Here is a 19580-nt window from a genome sequence, read left to right on the forward strand (position 1 = left end):
TTTAATCGTGTAATATATATATATATATATATATATATATATATATATATATATATATATATATATATATATATATATATATATATATATATATATATATATATATATTTACTATTTACTTAGAAGTACAGTACGTTTTCCATCATCAAGTATTTAATGCAACATATATTGTCTTGTTGACCAAAAGTTCATATATATATATATATACATATATATAGTGTGTGTGTGTGTGTGTGTGTGTGTGTGTGTGTGTGTGTGTGTGTGTGTGTGTGTGTGTGTGTGTGTGTGTGTGTGTGTGTGTGTGTGTGTGTGTGTGTGTGTACGTGATGATGTAATTACGTTGCTGAAACCATTTTTGAACGGTTTAATGAAACGAACTGTTCGAAAGAACCGATTCGCAGGAATAACTCCCCATAACTAGACTCGTCAACCGGAGTTCAAGATGGCGATCAGCGAGCAGCTAATTTCGCAACTAATCGATCATTAATACAACATCTCAGTCTTCACATTTTAATGAGTGCTACGCATTATGTCAGTTTTCCACTCTGGCTTCTTATACAGTCCTAAAGCAGTGGATATCCGACACTAGTGTATAGATAGATACTGTGTGTTTTTTTCTTACGTCAAATAGAAATAGTTGCTGATCAGGTTTTATGAAACTATTTGGAATGATTGGGAAGTTTTCATTAGTTTGGAGGTCAACATGTCGCTAAGAGAGTTGAAAGTATGCCTTCTTGGGGTAAGATTTATATTCACTTTTTACGACTCGACGTTGCTCTAATGGATTGCAGTTTTGGTCCATGTTTTATGTTTTTATTTCTCTGTTGATAACCGATCATCACTGTTATTGTTTGTTATAGCTTGCAATAAAGTCTGTCAGTGGGTTTACCTGTTGTGCAAGCGTTGGGGATTTCTAAAGTATTACAGTAACATTTGTGGGCTGATGACGTATTTAACCACCCACTCATAAGTGGATGTTAAATGTATAGAGAGTTACAATTTTTGTGTTCATTAACGTTAGATGCGTGTAGGATAAGGATTTAATCTGAACATTTTTACCCTAGTAACTAGTTACTCATATATTGATAATAAATATGTCCTTTTAGTCATGTGATCTGTAAACGGGTCGTTGACATGGCAAGCTAATATAATAATAATAATAATAATAATAATACAATTTTATTGATTGTTTTATTATAATCAAGCCATGTGATATTATAAGAGCAATTGACAAAAAAACAAATATATATACATTTTATTTTTTTCATAATATGGAAAAATGCATTACAAGTGAATTATGCATTTATAAGACACACACACGCGCGTATAAAGACGCACACTAATTTTGTGTTTGTTTGTTTGTTTGTTTTTTGCTGATTTTTATCTTGTGCCCTAGGATACAGGAGTTGGAAAGTCAAGTATCGTGTGGAGGTTCGTGGAGGATAGTTTTGATCCCAACATTAATCCCACAATTGGGTAAGCTTTCTTCAAAAAATTCTTACAGGCCTACAGGGGATAAAGCGGACTGTGATGCACTGTAAAAAAAAAAAAAAAAAACCTGCAAGTTTTAAAGGAATTGCACATAGCAAACACAGCAAGCCGTGACATGTACTGAAATGGAAACTGTTTCATGCAAAACAAATTGATACTTAGTGTGTTGAAATTTCCTGATGATTCAGAAAGTGTTATATCAAAAAACAACTTGATGGATTATTTATTTTAATAATTTTGAGGCAATAAATCAATATTTCAATATCTCAAATAAGAAAACAAGATCTGTTAACCAGCGCCTGGGACTGGTTACACTGCCCTGCTGCTGCTGATAAGGCTGAATTGAATACAGATTCTCTGATTTAATATTCAGCAATGATTGTATAATGCAAGATTTAATGTGTGACCCCTTTAAATTGAGTTACATAAGTCTAAATTCAATTGACACACATTTCAGGCCTCAACAATAAAGATTTTTCTGCTGTCCCAGTCAGTAATTTCCCTGCTGGCCCACAAACAATGCAAATATTGCTAAAAAGTATATCATGCTTTTCTAAAGTTTAGTTTTCTGTACAAACTATTTAAAATGATTCATTATATTTATAAACTTGCAATGATAGCTGGGAACACAGTTTTACTAGATACAAATTAGGGCTAGGTTGAAAATATAAATTTTAAAGGTGCCCTAGAATCTCTGATATCTACATAGAGAGTATGTGGCTTATTTAAGGGCAAACATTTTCCAGATACAGTTTTACAGGTCCATTTACAACCCTATACATTTTCCCTATTATGTAATGCTCTGTTTTTGCCTTATTTGGAAGAGTCATGAATATTAATATTGAGCTCTGCTCTGATTGGCTTATTTCAGTTGCTCACAGCACACAGCAGTTCAGTTGTTCAGCGAAACGGCTCGTGAGTCCTGACAGCACACAGACCGACTGAATGACACTTTAAGCAGAACATCTCAAATGGAGATTTGCTAAAATGCAGCTTACTTGTTTTTTTTGGTGTTTTCAGATCATCCGCGCGCGCGAGAGAGAGCTCGCATACATATGGTTGTCAGATTGAACATGTTTTCAATCATGTTGATTTTTTTTTTCATAAAACTAGTTTAAATCAGGAAAAAAAAAAAAAAAAAAGAAAAAGAAAAAAAAAAAAAGAAAAGAAAAAAAAAGGCACATATATAGGGTAAATGTGGCGTGGACATGGCGGCCTGCATGGGCTTTGCACTGGGCAGGTTCCATGCTACACGCCATGTTTGTTTTAATGCATTATACACTAGTTGACAAACACATCAGACAACAACAACAACAAAAAACACAAAGATAGGGTCAGCGTGGCATCTATGGAACAGCTGGGGGGTGGGCATGGATCTCGGGACCCTGGCAGCACCTCACCTTGATAGCCCATTGCATTACAACTCTGGCAGAGGTCTATCCTATGCCATGGCCATGAGGGGTATAAAAGCTTTATAATACCTTGTTATTAATAGCTGATCAATATTACCATTATTATAATTATTTTTATTGTTATTATTATTAAAATCATTGTTACCACTACTATTATTATCACTATTAATGACTTTATAAATATCTACCATTATTAATATTATTATTACTATTACTACTATTGTTTTTATTTGTCCTCTTCCTGACCCCTTTAACCTTCCCCTCATTCCGGATGAAAAGAGTATATTTGTATATATGTTTGTCATTACTACTACTGATAATACTATTAATACTATTTGTCATTTCTAATTAATTGGATTTATCATTATTATTGTTATTATTATTAATATTGCCATTACTATTGCTGTTGTCACCTTATTTATACACATATATTTTTTGGTTATGTCTGTTGTACTTCCCTACATGATTCTTTATTCATACATTAACACTCCCACACCAGTTACACGCACAAACACACACACACACACACACACACACACACACACACATACACACGCACACATCGTACTGGCATGTTATGTTTTGTTGGCCCTTGTATTTGTATTTTGCATCTTACTTCTCTTTTGTAAATATTGTACTTGTCTGTTTGCATAATAAAAAAAATAAAATAAAAAAAAATAGATTGTAATGTAACTACAATCTTGAAATTTTGAGTTAATACAATTAACATTTTTTGAGATTCGACAACCTTTATTAAAATTGTATTAAAAGATTTTGTAAGCAAAAAAAAAAAAAAAAGATTGAACATGTTTTGCTAAAACACCGGATAGTATATGTGATCTTTTCACAGAAAATCTCTGATTGGGGGATCTTAATTAATGAAATCTGACAACCGCAAGAACGAACGCTCTTCTTTCCTCCCGACAAAATCAAGACCAGTTATTTTTGTTCAAGTTTTTATTTTTTAAACTACATTTTAGACTTGTCTTTTTTCGTCAACGATATTGCATGTTTATATAACGTTAGTCACAATGTGGGCTACACAGTGACTGTGATGTACTCTGAAATACAAGCTTGCAAAAACATCATACTTCAGTTCTCTCTCAAAAAAAAAAAAAAAAAAAAAAAAAATATATATATATATATATATATATATATATATATATATATATATATATATATATATATATTATTACAAAATGAATAGAAGCCACCATATAAGTCGTTTTAACTTATATTGTGGAGAAGGTGATGTTAGCAACTAAACGTCAACTTAACTAACGTAGTATGACATACGTGTCTACGGTTGTATTTTTTAATACAAAATAATATTAACCTTTGTCATTAGACACACTATTTAGTTTTGTATGGTACTTGGAGTTTCCTATTGTTACTGTATGCATCTTGCGTTATCTAGACAATGCTGTCTTTCTAAGAAAATTTCAATTTAATCAGAAATTGTTTAAATAGTCAATAAGTGGTTAAATCGCTACTTACTGTTTGCAGGAATATAGTTGTAATTAGGGGTGTGCATTGGCACTGCCTTCACGATTCGATTCGATTACGATTCACCAGGTAACGATTCGATTCAATTCGATTCTACGATGCATTGTGATGCATCAAAATTCTACTGCACACAAAGCAAATTTTTCATCAGTCATGAGGCAATACAAGCAGATATTAAACAACAGATTGTATTGGCTGCTATGTGTCTCCTGTATCTTTGAGATAAAAGTTATTAAATAAAATAAAATGTAATTAAATAAAATTAAATAAAATGCAATTAACCCTTAATTGCATGACTGTTTCACCAAACATTCTTACATATTCAGGTCGTTAGCGACCCAGATCTATATTTAACATGGATAGACCTCTACCTGTCGTGATAATATATAAAACTCCTGATTTTAGAGTAACAGCTACAGAAGAATAAAATAAAACCTATTTCATTATCTTTTGGAGCTTGGAAGGATTCAGTTTGAGCAGATGCTTAATACCATCATCATATGACCTCGTCAGAGCTCGTTTACCAGTATATTCAGCATCTGCCTTATATTCGCGATCTCCAGCATATTCTCCAAACTCATTTTCAATGTCTTCAAAATCAATATTTTGATCACTGACAGCTTCTTGACCACATCCATCATCAAGAGACAGTGACACTAACATATTATTGTGTTTAGTACTTGCTCTCTGAAGTAAATCACTGAGTCATTTCAAGTTTTGCAGATTATAATTATTGTTTCGTTTTCTGTCAGAGGTAACGAGTGAAACGTCACTTCATCATTGGGTATCAGACATTGCCACCTTGTGGAATAAAGGTGAATTGCGCCGTATTTCGTCATTATAGATTAATTTATTATTGTGCAAAAAATATATACGTACAATCCTACACACCTCGGGTCGTTAGCGCGTTTTTAATAACCCGTCTATCGCGGTCATCTCCCTCCGCCTCACCCATCCTCCTTGTTGTTGTTGTTATTCTCCCGGAAGGTGCGTCTAGATTTCTAGGCTACAGAAAAGTTACTCAATGTTCAAAATCTCGATAATAGCAGCTTGAAAAATAACTTTAGAGAGGAGCATTTAGCTAAGTATGCATTATATTCCATATTAATTTGATATACTTAAGCCTGCAAATCAGTTAATTTTAACCTTTAATATTATAGTGATGATGTACCACTACCAACTGGGGTTCCCTGTATAGTTTTCTGCATTATTTGATAAGAGATTTTTTTCTTGAGGAAATCTGTACCTGTATTTGTACCTGATAGGCCCCAATTAATTGATATTAAGTTGAATAAAATTTTAAGCTTGTGAATGAAATTGTGAAATTTGTGTCAATTCTCAGCCCTAAAAATGGTTGCATATAGTTATTTCAAACAATTCTAATAGAGGTTTCAATTGTATGAGGTTTGATGAGGGTCAATGAGGTTTGCATTTTATGTTTCTGCACCTGGAAAGACGCTTGTAAACTTTGTAAATATGTCTATAAGTAGTCTATATGTTCTTATATAAATGTTCAAAAATATATTTAATAAAGCTTAGTCGTATTGAAATGTCTAAATGCATTGTAAAATTTGCCAAAATATTTAATAAACAAGATTTGCTGATTATGTGTGCTTAATATTATTGTTGATCATGCCCATTTTATTTTCAGGGCATCGTTTATGACAAAGACTGTGCAGTACCAAAATGAGCTTCACAAATTCCTCATATGGGACACAGCAGGACAAGAAAGGGTAAACACAGCAACAATCACTACACTCACTGGGGTGACATACACAAGCTGTATCGCTTTCTGTTTTTGCAGTGTCTTCATAATTCAGACAGGGGGCAGTATTGCATGCACTTCTTTCTTTAATGCAAGCATATTTTTGAGGGAGAGAGAGTTTATTGTCATTCAAAAGGGCCTGGTTTTCTTTGTATAGCTATACATGTACTTCTCCCCCAAAATGTTCTACGTTAGGAGAGACCGCTGCACAAGTGTACGGGTGACATCCCATAGTTTAAGATGTTTATCGCCACTCACAATTTGACGGCAGTCTTGAGGCTGTTTGGAATATGATCTCCTCTCATGTTTGTCTGTGATGTTATGTGAAGCTAAATGTAGAATGCCAAGCAGCCCACACAAGCTGTTAGAAAAAATAGTATCATACCAAAGGCCAGATTATTAATGGCTTGTGCCAGCGCAAACCCTCTTTTGGCTTTAAAACACTACTGTCAGGATTTACTGAAGACACGCAGTGAAAAATTAGAACTGAAAATGTGTGGACAAGGTTATTTTCGCAGCTAATCTTGTTGCATATATGCGTTTGTATGAGTTTCCCTTTCAGACACAACATGTATGGGAGGAGAGTATTTAAATAAATCCACTGAATCAATTGATTTACTAAAGTTAGCCCTTTTCAATTTACTGGTGTTTGTGCCATTATTGAACACCCAAAAAAGCACATCTTAAACCAAGCGCAAATTTGTGCTGCTCTCTGTAGATTGTGTTGGTCTTTATGGAAATGATCCGGCTGCGTCTGTGTTCTTGAATGTGCACGTCGTCAGTGTTTCACGCGCAGACATTTCCACTCACATCAGCACTCTTTTGGAATTGCCCTCTTTAATAAATCTGGCCCCAAGTGTTAAAAGGTTAGTTCACCCAAAAATGAAAATTCTGACATTCATTCCTCACCCTCATGTCGTTCCAAACCCGGAAGACTTTCGTTCGGAACACAAATGAAAATCTTTGTGATGAAATCTGAAAGCTTTCTGTCCCTCAATTGACAGCTACGCAACTGACACTTTTATACTTAAAAAAGTTCATTAAGAGATTGTAAAAGTAATCCATATGAATTGAGCGGTATAGTCCAAATTTAAAGAGACTCAATCATTTCATATAATGAACAGATTTTAATTCAGGCTTTTAATTACATATAAACATTCATCACCTCACACATCACTTGTGATAAACAGAAGCTTAAGCATGTTTGCTTGACATGCAAGAACCAATGAGGTTCATTCTCGTGTTACGCAGCACGTTTGAGCTTCAGCAAGAACCAGTGAGGTTCATTCTCGTGTTACGCAGCACGTTTGAGCTTCAGCAAGAACCAGTGAGGTTCATTCTCGCGTTACGCAGCACGTTTGAGCTTCAGCAAGAACCAATGAGGTTCATTCTCGTGTTACGCAGCATGTTTGAGCTTCAGCAAGAACCAATGAGGTTCATTCTCGTGTTACGCAGCACGTTTGAGCTTCAGCAAGAACCAATGAGGTTCATTCTCGTGTTACGCAGCACGTTTGAGCTTCAGCAAGAACCAATGAGGTTCATTCTCGTGTTACGCAGCACGTTTGAGCTTCAGCAAGAACCAATGAGGTTCATTCTCGTGTTACGCAGCACGTTTGAGCTTCAGCAAGAACCAATGAGGTTCATTCTCGTGTGACGCAGCACGTTTGAGCTTCAGCAAGAACCAATGAGGTTCATTCTCGTGTTACGCAGCACGTTTGAGCTTCAGCAAGAACCAATAAAGGTTCATTCTCGTGTTACGTTTAAGCTTCAGCAAGAAAACCGCTCAATTGATATGGATTAGTTTTATGATCTCTTTATGAACTTTTTGAGCTGTCAGTGTCAAGTACGAAGCTGTCAAGGGATGGACAGAAAGCTCTCAGATTTCATCAAAAAAACATTTGTGTTCTGAAGATGAATGAAAGCCTTAAGGGTTTGGAATGACATGAAGGTGAATAATTAAAGACAGAACTTTCATTTTTAGGTGAACTAACCCTTTAAGGAATTGCTTCTGTTTTTATGCAGTCTCAGAAGCTGGTACTTTCTAGGTCAAATGTAACGTTTTTGTCTGGCATTGTCACGTTTTATCCTTTGTACGAAATATAGACAAGGCCACATATTCCCAACATTCACTAAAATTGTTTTGCTGGTAATATGATTTATAACCAAAAGAAGCCATCTGTCTTAGATGTTTGGCTCCCATTGCATATGAAGGACTGAGCATATGGGAAAGTCTGACTTATTTAGCCTCTTTACCCTCATCTGGTCCTGTTTAGCGCTTTGATGTATTCCCACCGGTAAAGATGGTGCAAGTTCATCATTGTGGCCTTTAGTGGTTAAAGAGGTCAAGTTTTCTTTGCTTTTCTTTGTTCAGGATGCTCCAGAGCCTGATGGGATGAATTGTTAGGCCTTGTCAGAGATAGGAGCTTGAGAAATACAACTGAAGCCAGAATAATCTCTCTCTCTCTCTCTCTCTCTCTCTCTCTCTCTCTCTCTCTCTCTCTCTCTCTCTCTCTCAGTGTCTCTTTCTTTTCTAACTTCAAGCTCTATTGTGATTTTGTGAAGAGAAGACAGTTTTGTCCACAGTTTCCTGTCCTCCACCGAGAGCTGTGATCGGGCTTTTCACTGGCTGTCAAGCTCTTGATTAGATAATTATCTGACACTTTTTTTTTTTTAGAACAGCATTGCAGAAACATGGCTAGTATGGTTCTTTATTATTTAGTGGTGCATTGAATTGATCAAAAGTTACCGTAAAAACTTTTACATTATAACAAAACTATTTATTTATTAAAAAAAATATATAAATAGTTCTTGAGCACCAAATTGGCGGCATATAATGATTTCTGAAGAATCATGTAACACTTAAGAGTGGAGTAATGATGCTAAAAATTCAGCTTTGCCATCACAGAAATAAATTCCATTTCAAAATGCATTCAGATTACTGTTTTTTATTTAAATGTTTTTATAATATGCAGCTTCGGTAAGCATAAGCAAATTATCTAAAGAACATTCAAGAATCTTACTGGCCCCAAACTGTTGATACATAATGTGCAAGAAGAAATTCCATATCATAGCTAGTAAAGTGATTTCACGAGGTCTTTAAAACTGAATAGCTGACTTAACGGCAAGATGCGTTTCAAGAGGCAGTGAGTGACTGGAGGAAGTTGGATGAAAGAAAATGCAGGAGGAGATTTGGAGAAGGACCACACAGTCTGGAATCCTGGGATATGTCTAAGGACACATCCTGCCATTTTAGTCAAAAGCTAAACTGAAGCGTTTCCCCTTCCTTGTGCAGCGAACCTGGCCAAAAACAGCTATAAATGTGAGAAACCGTGTCAGTCAAACTTGATTTATTCATTTTGCTGGCAAAAAAAAAAAAAAAGGATTAAGCAGAGCTCTAACCTGTTGTCTTAACTTAACTTAAATCCAATTGATAGCCATCATTTGTATCAATTAAATATACAACTTTGTGAATTTGAGTATGAGTTATTAATGAGTATAGTTATTAATAATTGTTAAATAATTGATCTCACTTAGCACAGATGCATTGATCTGGCAGGCTTTAGGGTCCAACTGATTTTGGGGCCTTTGTATATGATTTACAATGGATGTACAGTTATGCATTTTGTTGTACTCTTCACTGTTATTGATGGAAAACTGTTAGCAGCTCATGAAACATTGTTAATGAGCACAAACATGTTAATGTGCACCAATTTACAGCTCATAACCTTAACCAAACCCATACCAATTTGGCTTAAAAAACAAAAAAAAATCTAAACTGTGTTTATACTTCAGAAAGTATGCTAAATCTAACTCTTTTTTTCTTCTTTCTTTACCCTCTCTCTCTCTTAATCATTCATTTTTCTAATGCATTTCCCCTCTTCACCTTTTAGGTCTTTTTTCAGTGGAATGGCATACTGGATCCAGCATGCTTTTATTAATCTGAGCCTTTTCTGTCTATTTTTGATGACCGGGGTCAAACAACCCAACTATGCTATTTTATAATGATTAAACGCTAACTTCTTCTGACACGTTGCGCTCATCTTTCCCCTGATGGCTCCCACATGTGTTGATATGCCTTTCCGTGCAGTTCCTATACTCAAGCCCCCTTGGCATGGCCGTCTGAAACACAATTCTCCTTTAGGTTTTAACGGTGGCTTACGTCTAGGGTTTTTCACCATGGGTTTCCCTAACCGCTGCCTGTTTGTTCTTTTTGAAAGGAACAAGTTGGAATAACATGTGTTTTTTTTCTGTTTGAGTTGTCCTTTTAATTCGGCATGAAACTCGAAGGAGACCTCCGCCAAAGCGCACAAATTCTTTCAAAGCTCTGAAAATAAGCACGCGCAGATTGGCCGTTCGGCCCCTAAGAAGGGATGTCAGGTTGTTATCAGTGATGATTAAGTCTTGCTTTTTTTGCCGGACATTGTTTTTCCCTCACATCTGCATGTTATCTGTTTCGCTCTCAGTTTCGTGCCCTGGCTCCCATGTACTACAGGGGCTCTGCTGCAGCTATCATTGTGTATGACATCACTAAAGAGGTAATGAAACATTTCTTCATTATTACTACACAAATCTTTCTGCTGGTAAAGCTATTAAAGCCATAGTTCACCCAAAAATGAAAGTTCTGTCATCATCTACTCAACTTCATGTCACTCGAACTACGTAAGACCTTTTTTTCCATGGAACACTAAAGGAGTTATGGGCTGAGGTAAGACTTTCAGTGAGTAGCGGGTTAAATGTCAGTCTGTTCCTCACACAGAGCTATCATATGGCTTTAGAAGTCTTGAAATATAGTGCACAAGTCATATAGACTACGTTTTTTGGTGCTTCCATTCATGTTCATTTAATGGAAGACAGCCTGCTAGGTGACTCCTTTTGTTTTCATCTGAATACATGTGACCACAATGGTTTCAAGCAACATGAGGTGCAGTAGATGACCTGAAAGTCTTATTATGATGTATAAGCATATCTTGTCGTGAAAATCTCTTCATCTCTCACTCAGGATTCATTCCAGACGTTGAAGAACTGGGTGAAGGAGCTTCGCCAGCACGGACCACCCAACATAGTCGTGGCTATCGCTGGCAACAAATGTGATCTCTCCGATGCCAGGTGAATTCCACCATCTTTGCCACAAAAGACTTCACATCCTGTCATCTCTATTCAGCTTGAAGGGATGCACCCGCAGTGGCTGTCAACTCAATTTGATGTTGGGAAAAGACCCGCATATTTGCTGTCAACTTGTCTCGACTCATTGAAAACAAGCTTGCACACGTACCGTTACCATAAGCATAACTTGCGATGAAAAAGAAATCCACTCTTCAGCGGTCTGTAATTTATCTTTCCACTTTAAATTGCTTCACTCTTCCCACAGGTCCAATGATATGTCTTGGTTCACCATTGCTTTCTTTGGCAGTGTTAGTCGGCTGTCATTGCGGTTGTATTTTACTTCTCAAAACCATAAAGACCGAGACACTGAATCTGAGGAATAGCGATCGCACCGCAAGCCATTCAGGCAATAAATATCAGGGAAAATTCTTGCAATTGTTCTGTCTGGCACAGAGCTTAGATATTTCTTTTTCTATCACAACTGGTGCTGTTCTCAGTGATCCACAGCCATCATTGTTAAGAGGTTTGCTCCAAATGTAAAAAATCTGTTGTTTTCAAACACTTTCGTCATGAAAATATACTTTCTGATAACATTACCCCTACTTGCAGATCTTAATACTGTTTCACATTATATTCATTAAAAGCAGAACCTAAAGCTTTTGCTCATAGTCAGGGTTAGATATTTTATTGGAGGTGAAAGTGGGCAAAAATCCCCAGACTTTAATTTAAAGGTAGGGTGGGCAATTGTCAGAAAGGCTAGCAATAGCGAGCTAGCTGTGAAAGCATAAGATCCCACCCTCCCTTGAAAACACATGAACGCATACAGCAGGGAGCAAACACGGGATGTCACGAAATGGCGTTAAATTACCTCATGTTTCAAAGCCCATAACATTACAGTAAATACATAAACATAAACATAAAAAACATAAACAACTTAAAGAGCTCTGACCTGTACCCCCTGACTGCTGCAGATTCATTTAGGCATTGATAGTGTTGCCATTGAAACGCATTATATTAAAGGAGGAATTTTAAACTTAAATTGCTGTTTCGGTGCTTGGTGTCTGCCGTAACGGCGTACTCCAAATACTTGAGAATGGGAGAACATGCAAAACCCAGTATGGCAAATGAGCGCCTTCTAAATGAAAAACAAAACAAAACAATTGTTGATTAGTAAAGTCATCTGCAGCTGCTGTTAAAGGGTCAGGTTGCTATAGAAACAGGCGGTGTTCTTAGACGCGCACTTAGGATTGTGCATGCGCATTAGCTTTGTCCAGGCTGAAAAATGCATTTTATTTTATTTTTATGATTCCAGCATTTAAAATATTTTTTTATGAGACAGTTGTCAGATTTCATTGGTGATTTTAAATATGAAATTGAATCGTAAGCTTGGTGAACAGTTTTTGAGAATTTGATGTTAGGAGCTACACTTTCAAAGATGGCGGCCGAGTGAAATGACTTATCATAAAGGGACTTTGCTGACGTCTGTCTAACTTTGCATAACGTGCGAGCAGGGTGTGTGGAGGTTTTGAAATGCATACTTTGACAGGCAGCTATAACATCGTGTTTGGGCCGAATTTAATACAAACGTTTTATGGTCTGATTGCTATCAGGATGTAAAGAGACTTACAACCAGCATAACAAAAAAGGTTTCTGGATCAAATTGTCTTTAAAGGGTTACTTCACTGATTAGCATATGGCTTTGTATCAGTAGAAACTCTGGAGTATTTTCAAATGATCGTGCTTCCCCCCTCATATTCCCCCTGAGACAAGAGATTTATGCATTTTATTTCTGGAGAATATCCTCCAATGACGCAAATATCGTCAATTTGAGTCATCGGAGGAATTTTGGCCAGAGGCTAAAGACTACAGCCAGGAGAGGGCGTTACTTCCACATTTCCGTCATTTCAACCCATCCATGGGCAGTGGGATCACACTCACAGCACTCAGCTCGGGCAGCTGCAGGCATTCATGTAAACGGAGCGGTGCGGAGCAAAGTGAGTGTTTCAACTTCTCAAATGAATTCCTATAAAAGTTAAGCTTCCAAAGACATGAACTGAAAATGTGGCAGACTGAACACGCGCTGTGAACGACTGCCGCGGTCGCGATTACCTCAGCTCTCATCACGAGAGCTCATTCATCAAGATGAATGTAATCTGACTCCTGCTGCGTTTGTGCTGTGACACTCCCTCAGCGGCTGAATCACATTATATTAAACAGACACGTTCAGTTTTTAATTGTAGTGTCTGTTCTCTAACTGAACTGATTTTATGAAAATGAACGCAGTGGGAAAGTGATCTAGTCACAGTGATTCAGTAGCGGTGGCTTTGGGAATGTTGTTGTCTTTCATCCCCATGAGACATGAGACTCAGTCTAGAAAGCACCAAATTCAATAATAATTTAACATTTCTACTACATTAATGACCCAGTTTAAGTACAGATTAATCTTCCCAGTTCTGAAGTACCCCTTTTAGGACCCCACATATAAGCAACCACAACCCCGCCCTGTGACTTTCTGCACAAGCAACCAACAAAAATCTAGTTGATCGAAATGTTTAAAGAAAACATCACCGCCTTGGCGTTTAATCTAAGAGAGCAAAGCGTCAATGGAAAATCGATCCATTGTCAGTGTGACCGGCCTGATATGTGTAGCACGGGTGCAATCTGATCAGCACCTGTGATCAGGTGACAGGTGTACAGAGAACCACCACACAATAGTTGTGCCTCCAACATGCCTCCTTGTGCTAGTTATACACCACCATCACAAAAAAATACATGAGCTTTACAAGGTTCGTCCAACTCATATAATCTCTCACTCAACCACTGTATCTGTTTAAATTATTCTAGTCTCAAATATCCAGAATCATAATTATAACATGCTGCACTTTTTTGAGATGTCAGAATTCTTCATTCATGTAACTGATTACTTATTAGTGTGGTATTAGAGTTGTAAAACAAGCTACTGCTCTGTATTACTCACATTTGTTACTCCACTCTCTCACTTCACCCACTTTGTCCTTTTGTTTTCCAGAGAGGTTTCAGAGAAGGATGCCAAGGACTATGCCGACTCCATTCATGCCATATTTGTTGAAACCAGTGCCAAAAATGCCATTAACATCAATGAGGTCTTCATTCAGATAAGTCAGTATAATCCAAACTAGTCATCATTTAACAACAAATCTAGAAGCACTCATTCAGAGCCCTGTGATTTGAAATGTTATTATCTTCTCTTGGTTTAGCTTCTTAATCAGGCAGACTTATTTTTAATAAATGCTGTTTATTGCAATACCATTTATTTTTAAAATGATAATGAATGCATGATCTATAATTGATCCTGATGGTAGTGAGAATCGTGCCTCTGTGGATACTTGTTCTTGCCTCTTGGACCCAGGGCAGTGGATGGGTTACAGTTGATACAGATCTTTTACCATGGATCTTGGCAGTTGCCCCATTAAGGAACAGGCATTCTTGTGGGTACATGATACCATGCCTGTGACTTTTGTACAGGCACTGAAATGGCAAATCATATTCTTAATCTGGACTAGTAGCACAGTTGAAAAAAAAGTCATATGTAACCTTGTCAATCGGAATGAATTGGCCAAATCCAATAAAAATTTAAAAATTCTTTTGTAATCTGATTGAGAGGACATGTAAAAACCCTGAAACTGGAAAGTACTGCGTATGTACAATGATGTAGAAATGGCATAATGCCGATGACACACAGAACATGCTGCTGTTGTTGTTGTTAAATGAAGTGTCATAAATGACATTCTGTCATTCTAAAATGGAGCAGGACAACATCCCACCAGTCCTTGTTTTAGACCACATCCATAGATGCCTTGTTTTGGGTGCGGGAAGCGGGAAGGCATTTTAATGGCTAATCTGAAATCCAGAGGGCACCAAATATGCCCCTCAGAAGAAAATGCAATTGATTCCAGGAAATCCCTTTGGGCATCATATAATGACTGTAGCTGAATAAACAGAAGATTGAAACGCTTTGATTGATTAAACACGACTAATAAACACACAACTACGACAATATATGGTTTATCTCCTTGAGTTCTTCAAGCCTTGTCGAGTATTTTCATGACAAAAAAATATATTTATACTTCAATAGAAGACTGAATAGAATACTATGAAATATGCTGTGTGCCTTATTCTGTGTAAGAAGCCAGATAATTTCACAGAAGGATGCTCAGCTGTTGTTAAAAACATGTTATTAAATGTTATCTTTTGTTGGACAAGAGGTTCATAAAATATTCTCATGTTTGGAAAGATGTTTGATGCATGTTGCTTTTTCAAATGCACATTATGAGCGACTCAAACACCCAGTGTTTTCATATAGAGCAGCATTTACTACTGATCACAGAGCTGTACTTAACAGATAAGCTGTGTGTAAAAAATAATCGCAAACTTTTTAAATTTAATTTCCTTTATAGGTCAAAGGATCCCAGTTATAGATGCAGATGGTGGGTCTGCAGTCAAGGGCTTCAAACTTCGTCGTCAACCATCTGAGTCGACCAGAGAACGTACTTGCTGCTGACGCAGTCGTAAACAGATTGGCCAGATCATCTCCAGCCTCTCAGTTTCTTTCTATTAGTAACAAAGGAGAATAGCAAATGAAGAATGTGATGTCACATGGGAAGTTACTTAACTTCCTTTTGGAGCCAAATAAGAAGTTCAGTTAATAATGGAGTGAGATTTATTGTCTGAATCCCGATGCAATGGTCACTTCCTTGAGAAAAGGCACATTTGTTGCCCGCTCTTCAGCCCCAGTTCAAATGTCCTTTGGGATCCATTTCTGTTCTAGATCACTGCCCAAAATCAGACAGCAAAGAAAACACCTGCTTAACAGATCAGATACTGTCTTGTCTTGCTCTCTCTTGCTCTCTCCCTTTCATTCTTGCAGAAACCTCCATGAAGTTTCCAAGTAAAGCTATTGTCTGTCCCGTCTGTACATTTACAGAGTTTCAGCACTCCAAATGCAAGCAACACAGCTTTCCTGTTTCACTATTTTTGCACATCTTTGATATATATGATAAAAAGAAAAAAATATATAAATGGGCGAAACTCATGAAACCCGTCATGAACATGTCCACGTCATATTTCACTCAAAACAAATGAAAAAGAAAACCCTGAAATTATATTTTGCAAGTCAATTTAAAGTCTATTAAGATACTCCTAAAAATAGACCTCATTATTTTTCTTGTAATTTTTGGGGGTAAAATGTGATCTGGACATGTTTTCATAAGATTTACTCAAACGCATTATAGAAATATCAGTGTTGTATTCCTGTTGCATATTATATAAAGCTGTATGCGCTTCTGTCTTTTCTATATTTTGTATTGGGGGGGATGTCATTTAGTGGCAGTACTAAAACTACAGATAAAGATAACTCTGGGATTTTCTGGTCAATTATAATAAGCATTAAGAGTTATCTTAGTTTATAAAGTTATATATGAAGATTGTGCCAAATCTTTGTAATTTTGTGATCTTGTGTGATGTAGTAATGTTCCTGTAGTAGCAGATCAGTGGTCAGTGCATGAGTTCAACACTACTATTTGCATATTTTATCGATTTGGAAGTCAGGATAACAATAGTAATCATTTTTTGGCTCCAATTTACCACATCCTCTCTTGCCAGATACAGATCAAGTCTGTTCTTAGACTAATAAGCAGTTAGAATAGAGAATTTAAATTTTACACTGTCTGACCATTGTTTCCACTTGCAGTGCAAAATCAGGACATTAGCAAAGGTCAACCCTCACGTTTTCAGATAAAGTTGGCCAGTCTTCTAGAATCTAGAAAGCTGACAAGAATAGCCATTTCAAAGTGTTAGATGTGATAACTATTCCAACTGTTCACATGTTTTCTATATCAGAACTTTAATGTTAGTGGGAAGGAGCCAAATGCAGGAATTCTGTAGGCTTTGGTCCAGGACTTTGTGAAGTGTGCAGTATGTCCAAATACTTTCTGTTAATGCTTTTTAACCATTTGTGTTAGTTGGCATTTGGTCTCTTCAGCTTCTTTGCTTGCCATTCTTTTTTATGACTTTGTTTTTTTGTTTTTTTACTGGATCGAGTGATTTTGTGAGGTCTTGCCAAATGCCCTAATTGTCTCATAAACATTTTTCATCTTTCTCATTTTTTCGCTGAATAACTTTTGGCCTGCACATCCGACATGCTTTTACTATCTGGACAGGGATTAAAACAAGGACTGTATCTGGAAACTAGTCTTGTTTCAGAAAGAGCAAGATGTCTAAACTCCGCAAAAGGAAGTAGTTTCGTCTTACCAGATATTCTTCTTTGAATTGACCCCAAATGAAATAACTCTTCTTTGCTGTCACTCAATTGTCCAGCCTAAATATTTTCTCAAGAGCTCGGTTTCATTAAAGAAATGGACTTAATTAGGGAGGAAAAAGTCTTAATTTTTGACAATCTGACAAACTTGCCTTTAAAAGATTTGGATTAATGTACTATTGGCTCTTTTTCTATGCATCATGTAGATTTTAAGTTTATTCAGCCAAAAAATTATCTGTTACAATTTTGCATTTGTTCAATATAGAAAAATTATGTTGATTAATCGCTTGAATACACACCATGACAAAGTTTTATGTACTTAAAATGTGATTCCTTTAAACGAATCACTTCAGTACAACAAGTGACACCATCTCTGTTGCTTTTAGAAGTTAGTATGTGGCTTTTAATGGTACTTTTATTACATATGCTTTTGACACATTATATTGGCATGTTGTTGGAGTCGTAGAATGTGTTTAGTGAATCAGAATGGATATTATGGGCAATCTTGAGTTTCAATTCTCGTCCTTTATCCTGCGATTCTACATGCACTGCTGCCAATGCGCCATGATGTTTTCAGGAATTAACAAGTGCAATAATAATACTTTCCCCCTCCAAAATGTGTCCTGTCAGTAATAATAGCAGAGAGATTTATAGACTTATTACAGTAATTGTAGTTAATCCATGAATTTCAGCACAACAATATTTTCCTTTAGAAGACTGTGCTTGTTAAGTTAAAAAAAAAGATTACTTTGCGAAACAAAATGCACTTTTTCAATATTCCTGTCTGTCTTTCGGCCTAGTTGAAACAACTTGAAAAATTACAGTCCTAAGCATTCTCTATTGATGTTTACACAGAGGAAATCATTCAAATGGATTCTTCAAATGACTGTAATATACTTTGTGTGAAGTAAATGTATCTTTCACTCAAACCAGAACCTTACTTTTTTTCTTTTTTTCTGCCATGTCAAACTAATTGAAGGAGGAAACATAATGTCACATGTTGTTAAACTCAAAGAAGGGCCTTTACAATGTACACAAATGCATTGGTAGAACTAAATGTTGTAGAGTAGTTGTCTTGTACAAAGCCTGTGATCCACAGGGAGACCAAACGTCTCATTTAGTCCTGTGGAAGATCTTGAATTATTGGCCAATTGAAAAGGACTTTCTGAATCGTTGGTCCTCTTGCTGAGGAGCACAGGCTTTGCATTAATGCCTTTGAATGGAACTACATGCTACACTTGAGTCGGACAGTATAACATGCTGTCTGGTGTGGTTTGCAGTGGTGTTTAGGTGGAAGATCAATGCCAACAGTCTTGGGCTGGCCCTAAGAAAGTTGTGAAATTCTTGTTATGTACTTTACGTCCTTGTATATACCACACATTGGATGAATTGTGTAAATTACTTGATATAGGCAATGTTACCACTACTTACCATTGTAATTCAGTATTTACTAAGGTAATTTAACCTAATCATTCATGTTTTTTTGCCATTTAGCTTGTCTTTTATGTTTTGTCATGCAAAGAAGGCTTGAAAATAACAATAATTTGTGAATGTGCAAAAGGGAAATGTTTAGCTCTTTATTAGTAATAAAATGATACAAAATCCATTTTGGGGTTTATTTGGTATGTATTTGATTCTGATCAGAGACAAGTTACTCCTAATTTTTTCACAAAAATTGTGTAAATATCTGCTTGCAGATCAGAGGGATTGAGAATCTGTTCGCAGCAGTGCTAGTTTCTCCTGCACCGGCCGATGGGCTATATATATAAATATGACACTTGTGGTATGTGTCTCCTTTGGCAGGGGGTCCATGCTGATCTTTTAATTGTGCTGAGGAAAGTAAAACAGCCCTCCAAGAGCTTGTGTTCAACTGCCAAACTGAGCATAAATTAACTCACCTAATTCAAGATGCAAATACGATGTGATCTAGAATCTTGGCTGAGGATAAAGAAATTCAATATTCCAGATATTCTGTTGGATTACCTTACTGCTTTTGTAGAACAGACTT

At 36.5% G+C, this 19580-nt stretch overlaps 1 protein-coding gene across 1 annotated transcript; it reads left to right on the forward strand.

Moving 5' to 3' along the window:
- Positions 1-405: 405 nt before the first annotated feature.
- rab22a (RAB22A, member RAS oncogene family) lies at positions 406-19178 on the forward strand. The gene is made up of 7 exons (XM_067460353.1): positions 406-739; positions 1397-1476; positions 6061-6142; positions 10638-10709; positions 11174-11280; positions 14306-14415; positions 15714-19178. The coding sequence occupies exons 1-7, from the start codon at positions 704-706 to the stop codon at positions 15815-15817; spliced, it is 591 nt and encodes a 196-aa protein (XP_067316454.1). The 5' UTR covers positions 406-703; the 3' UTR covers positions 15818-19178.
- Positions 19179-19580: the final 402 nt, after the last annotated feature.

Source organism: Pseudorasbora parva, chromosome 12 (genome assembly GCF_024679245.1).
Source record: "Pseudorasbora parva isolate DD20220531a chromosome 12, ASM2467924v1, whole genome shotgun sequence".
Classification (NCBI taxonomy): domain Eukaryota; kingdom Metazoa; phylum Chordata; class Actinopteri; order Cypriniformes; family Gobionidae; genus Pseudorasbora; species Pseudorasbora parva.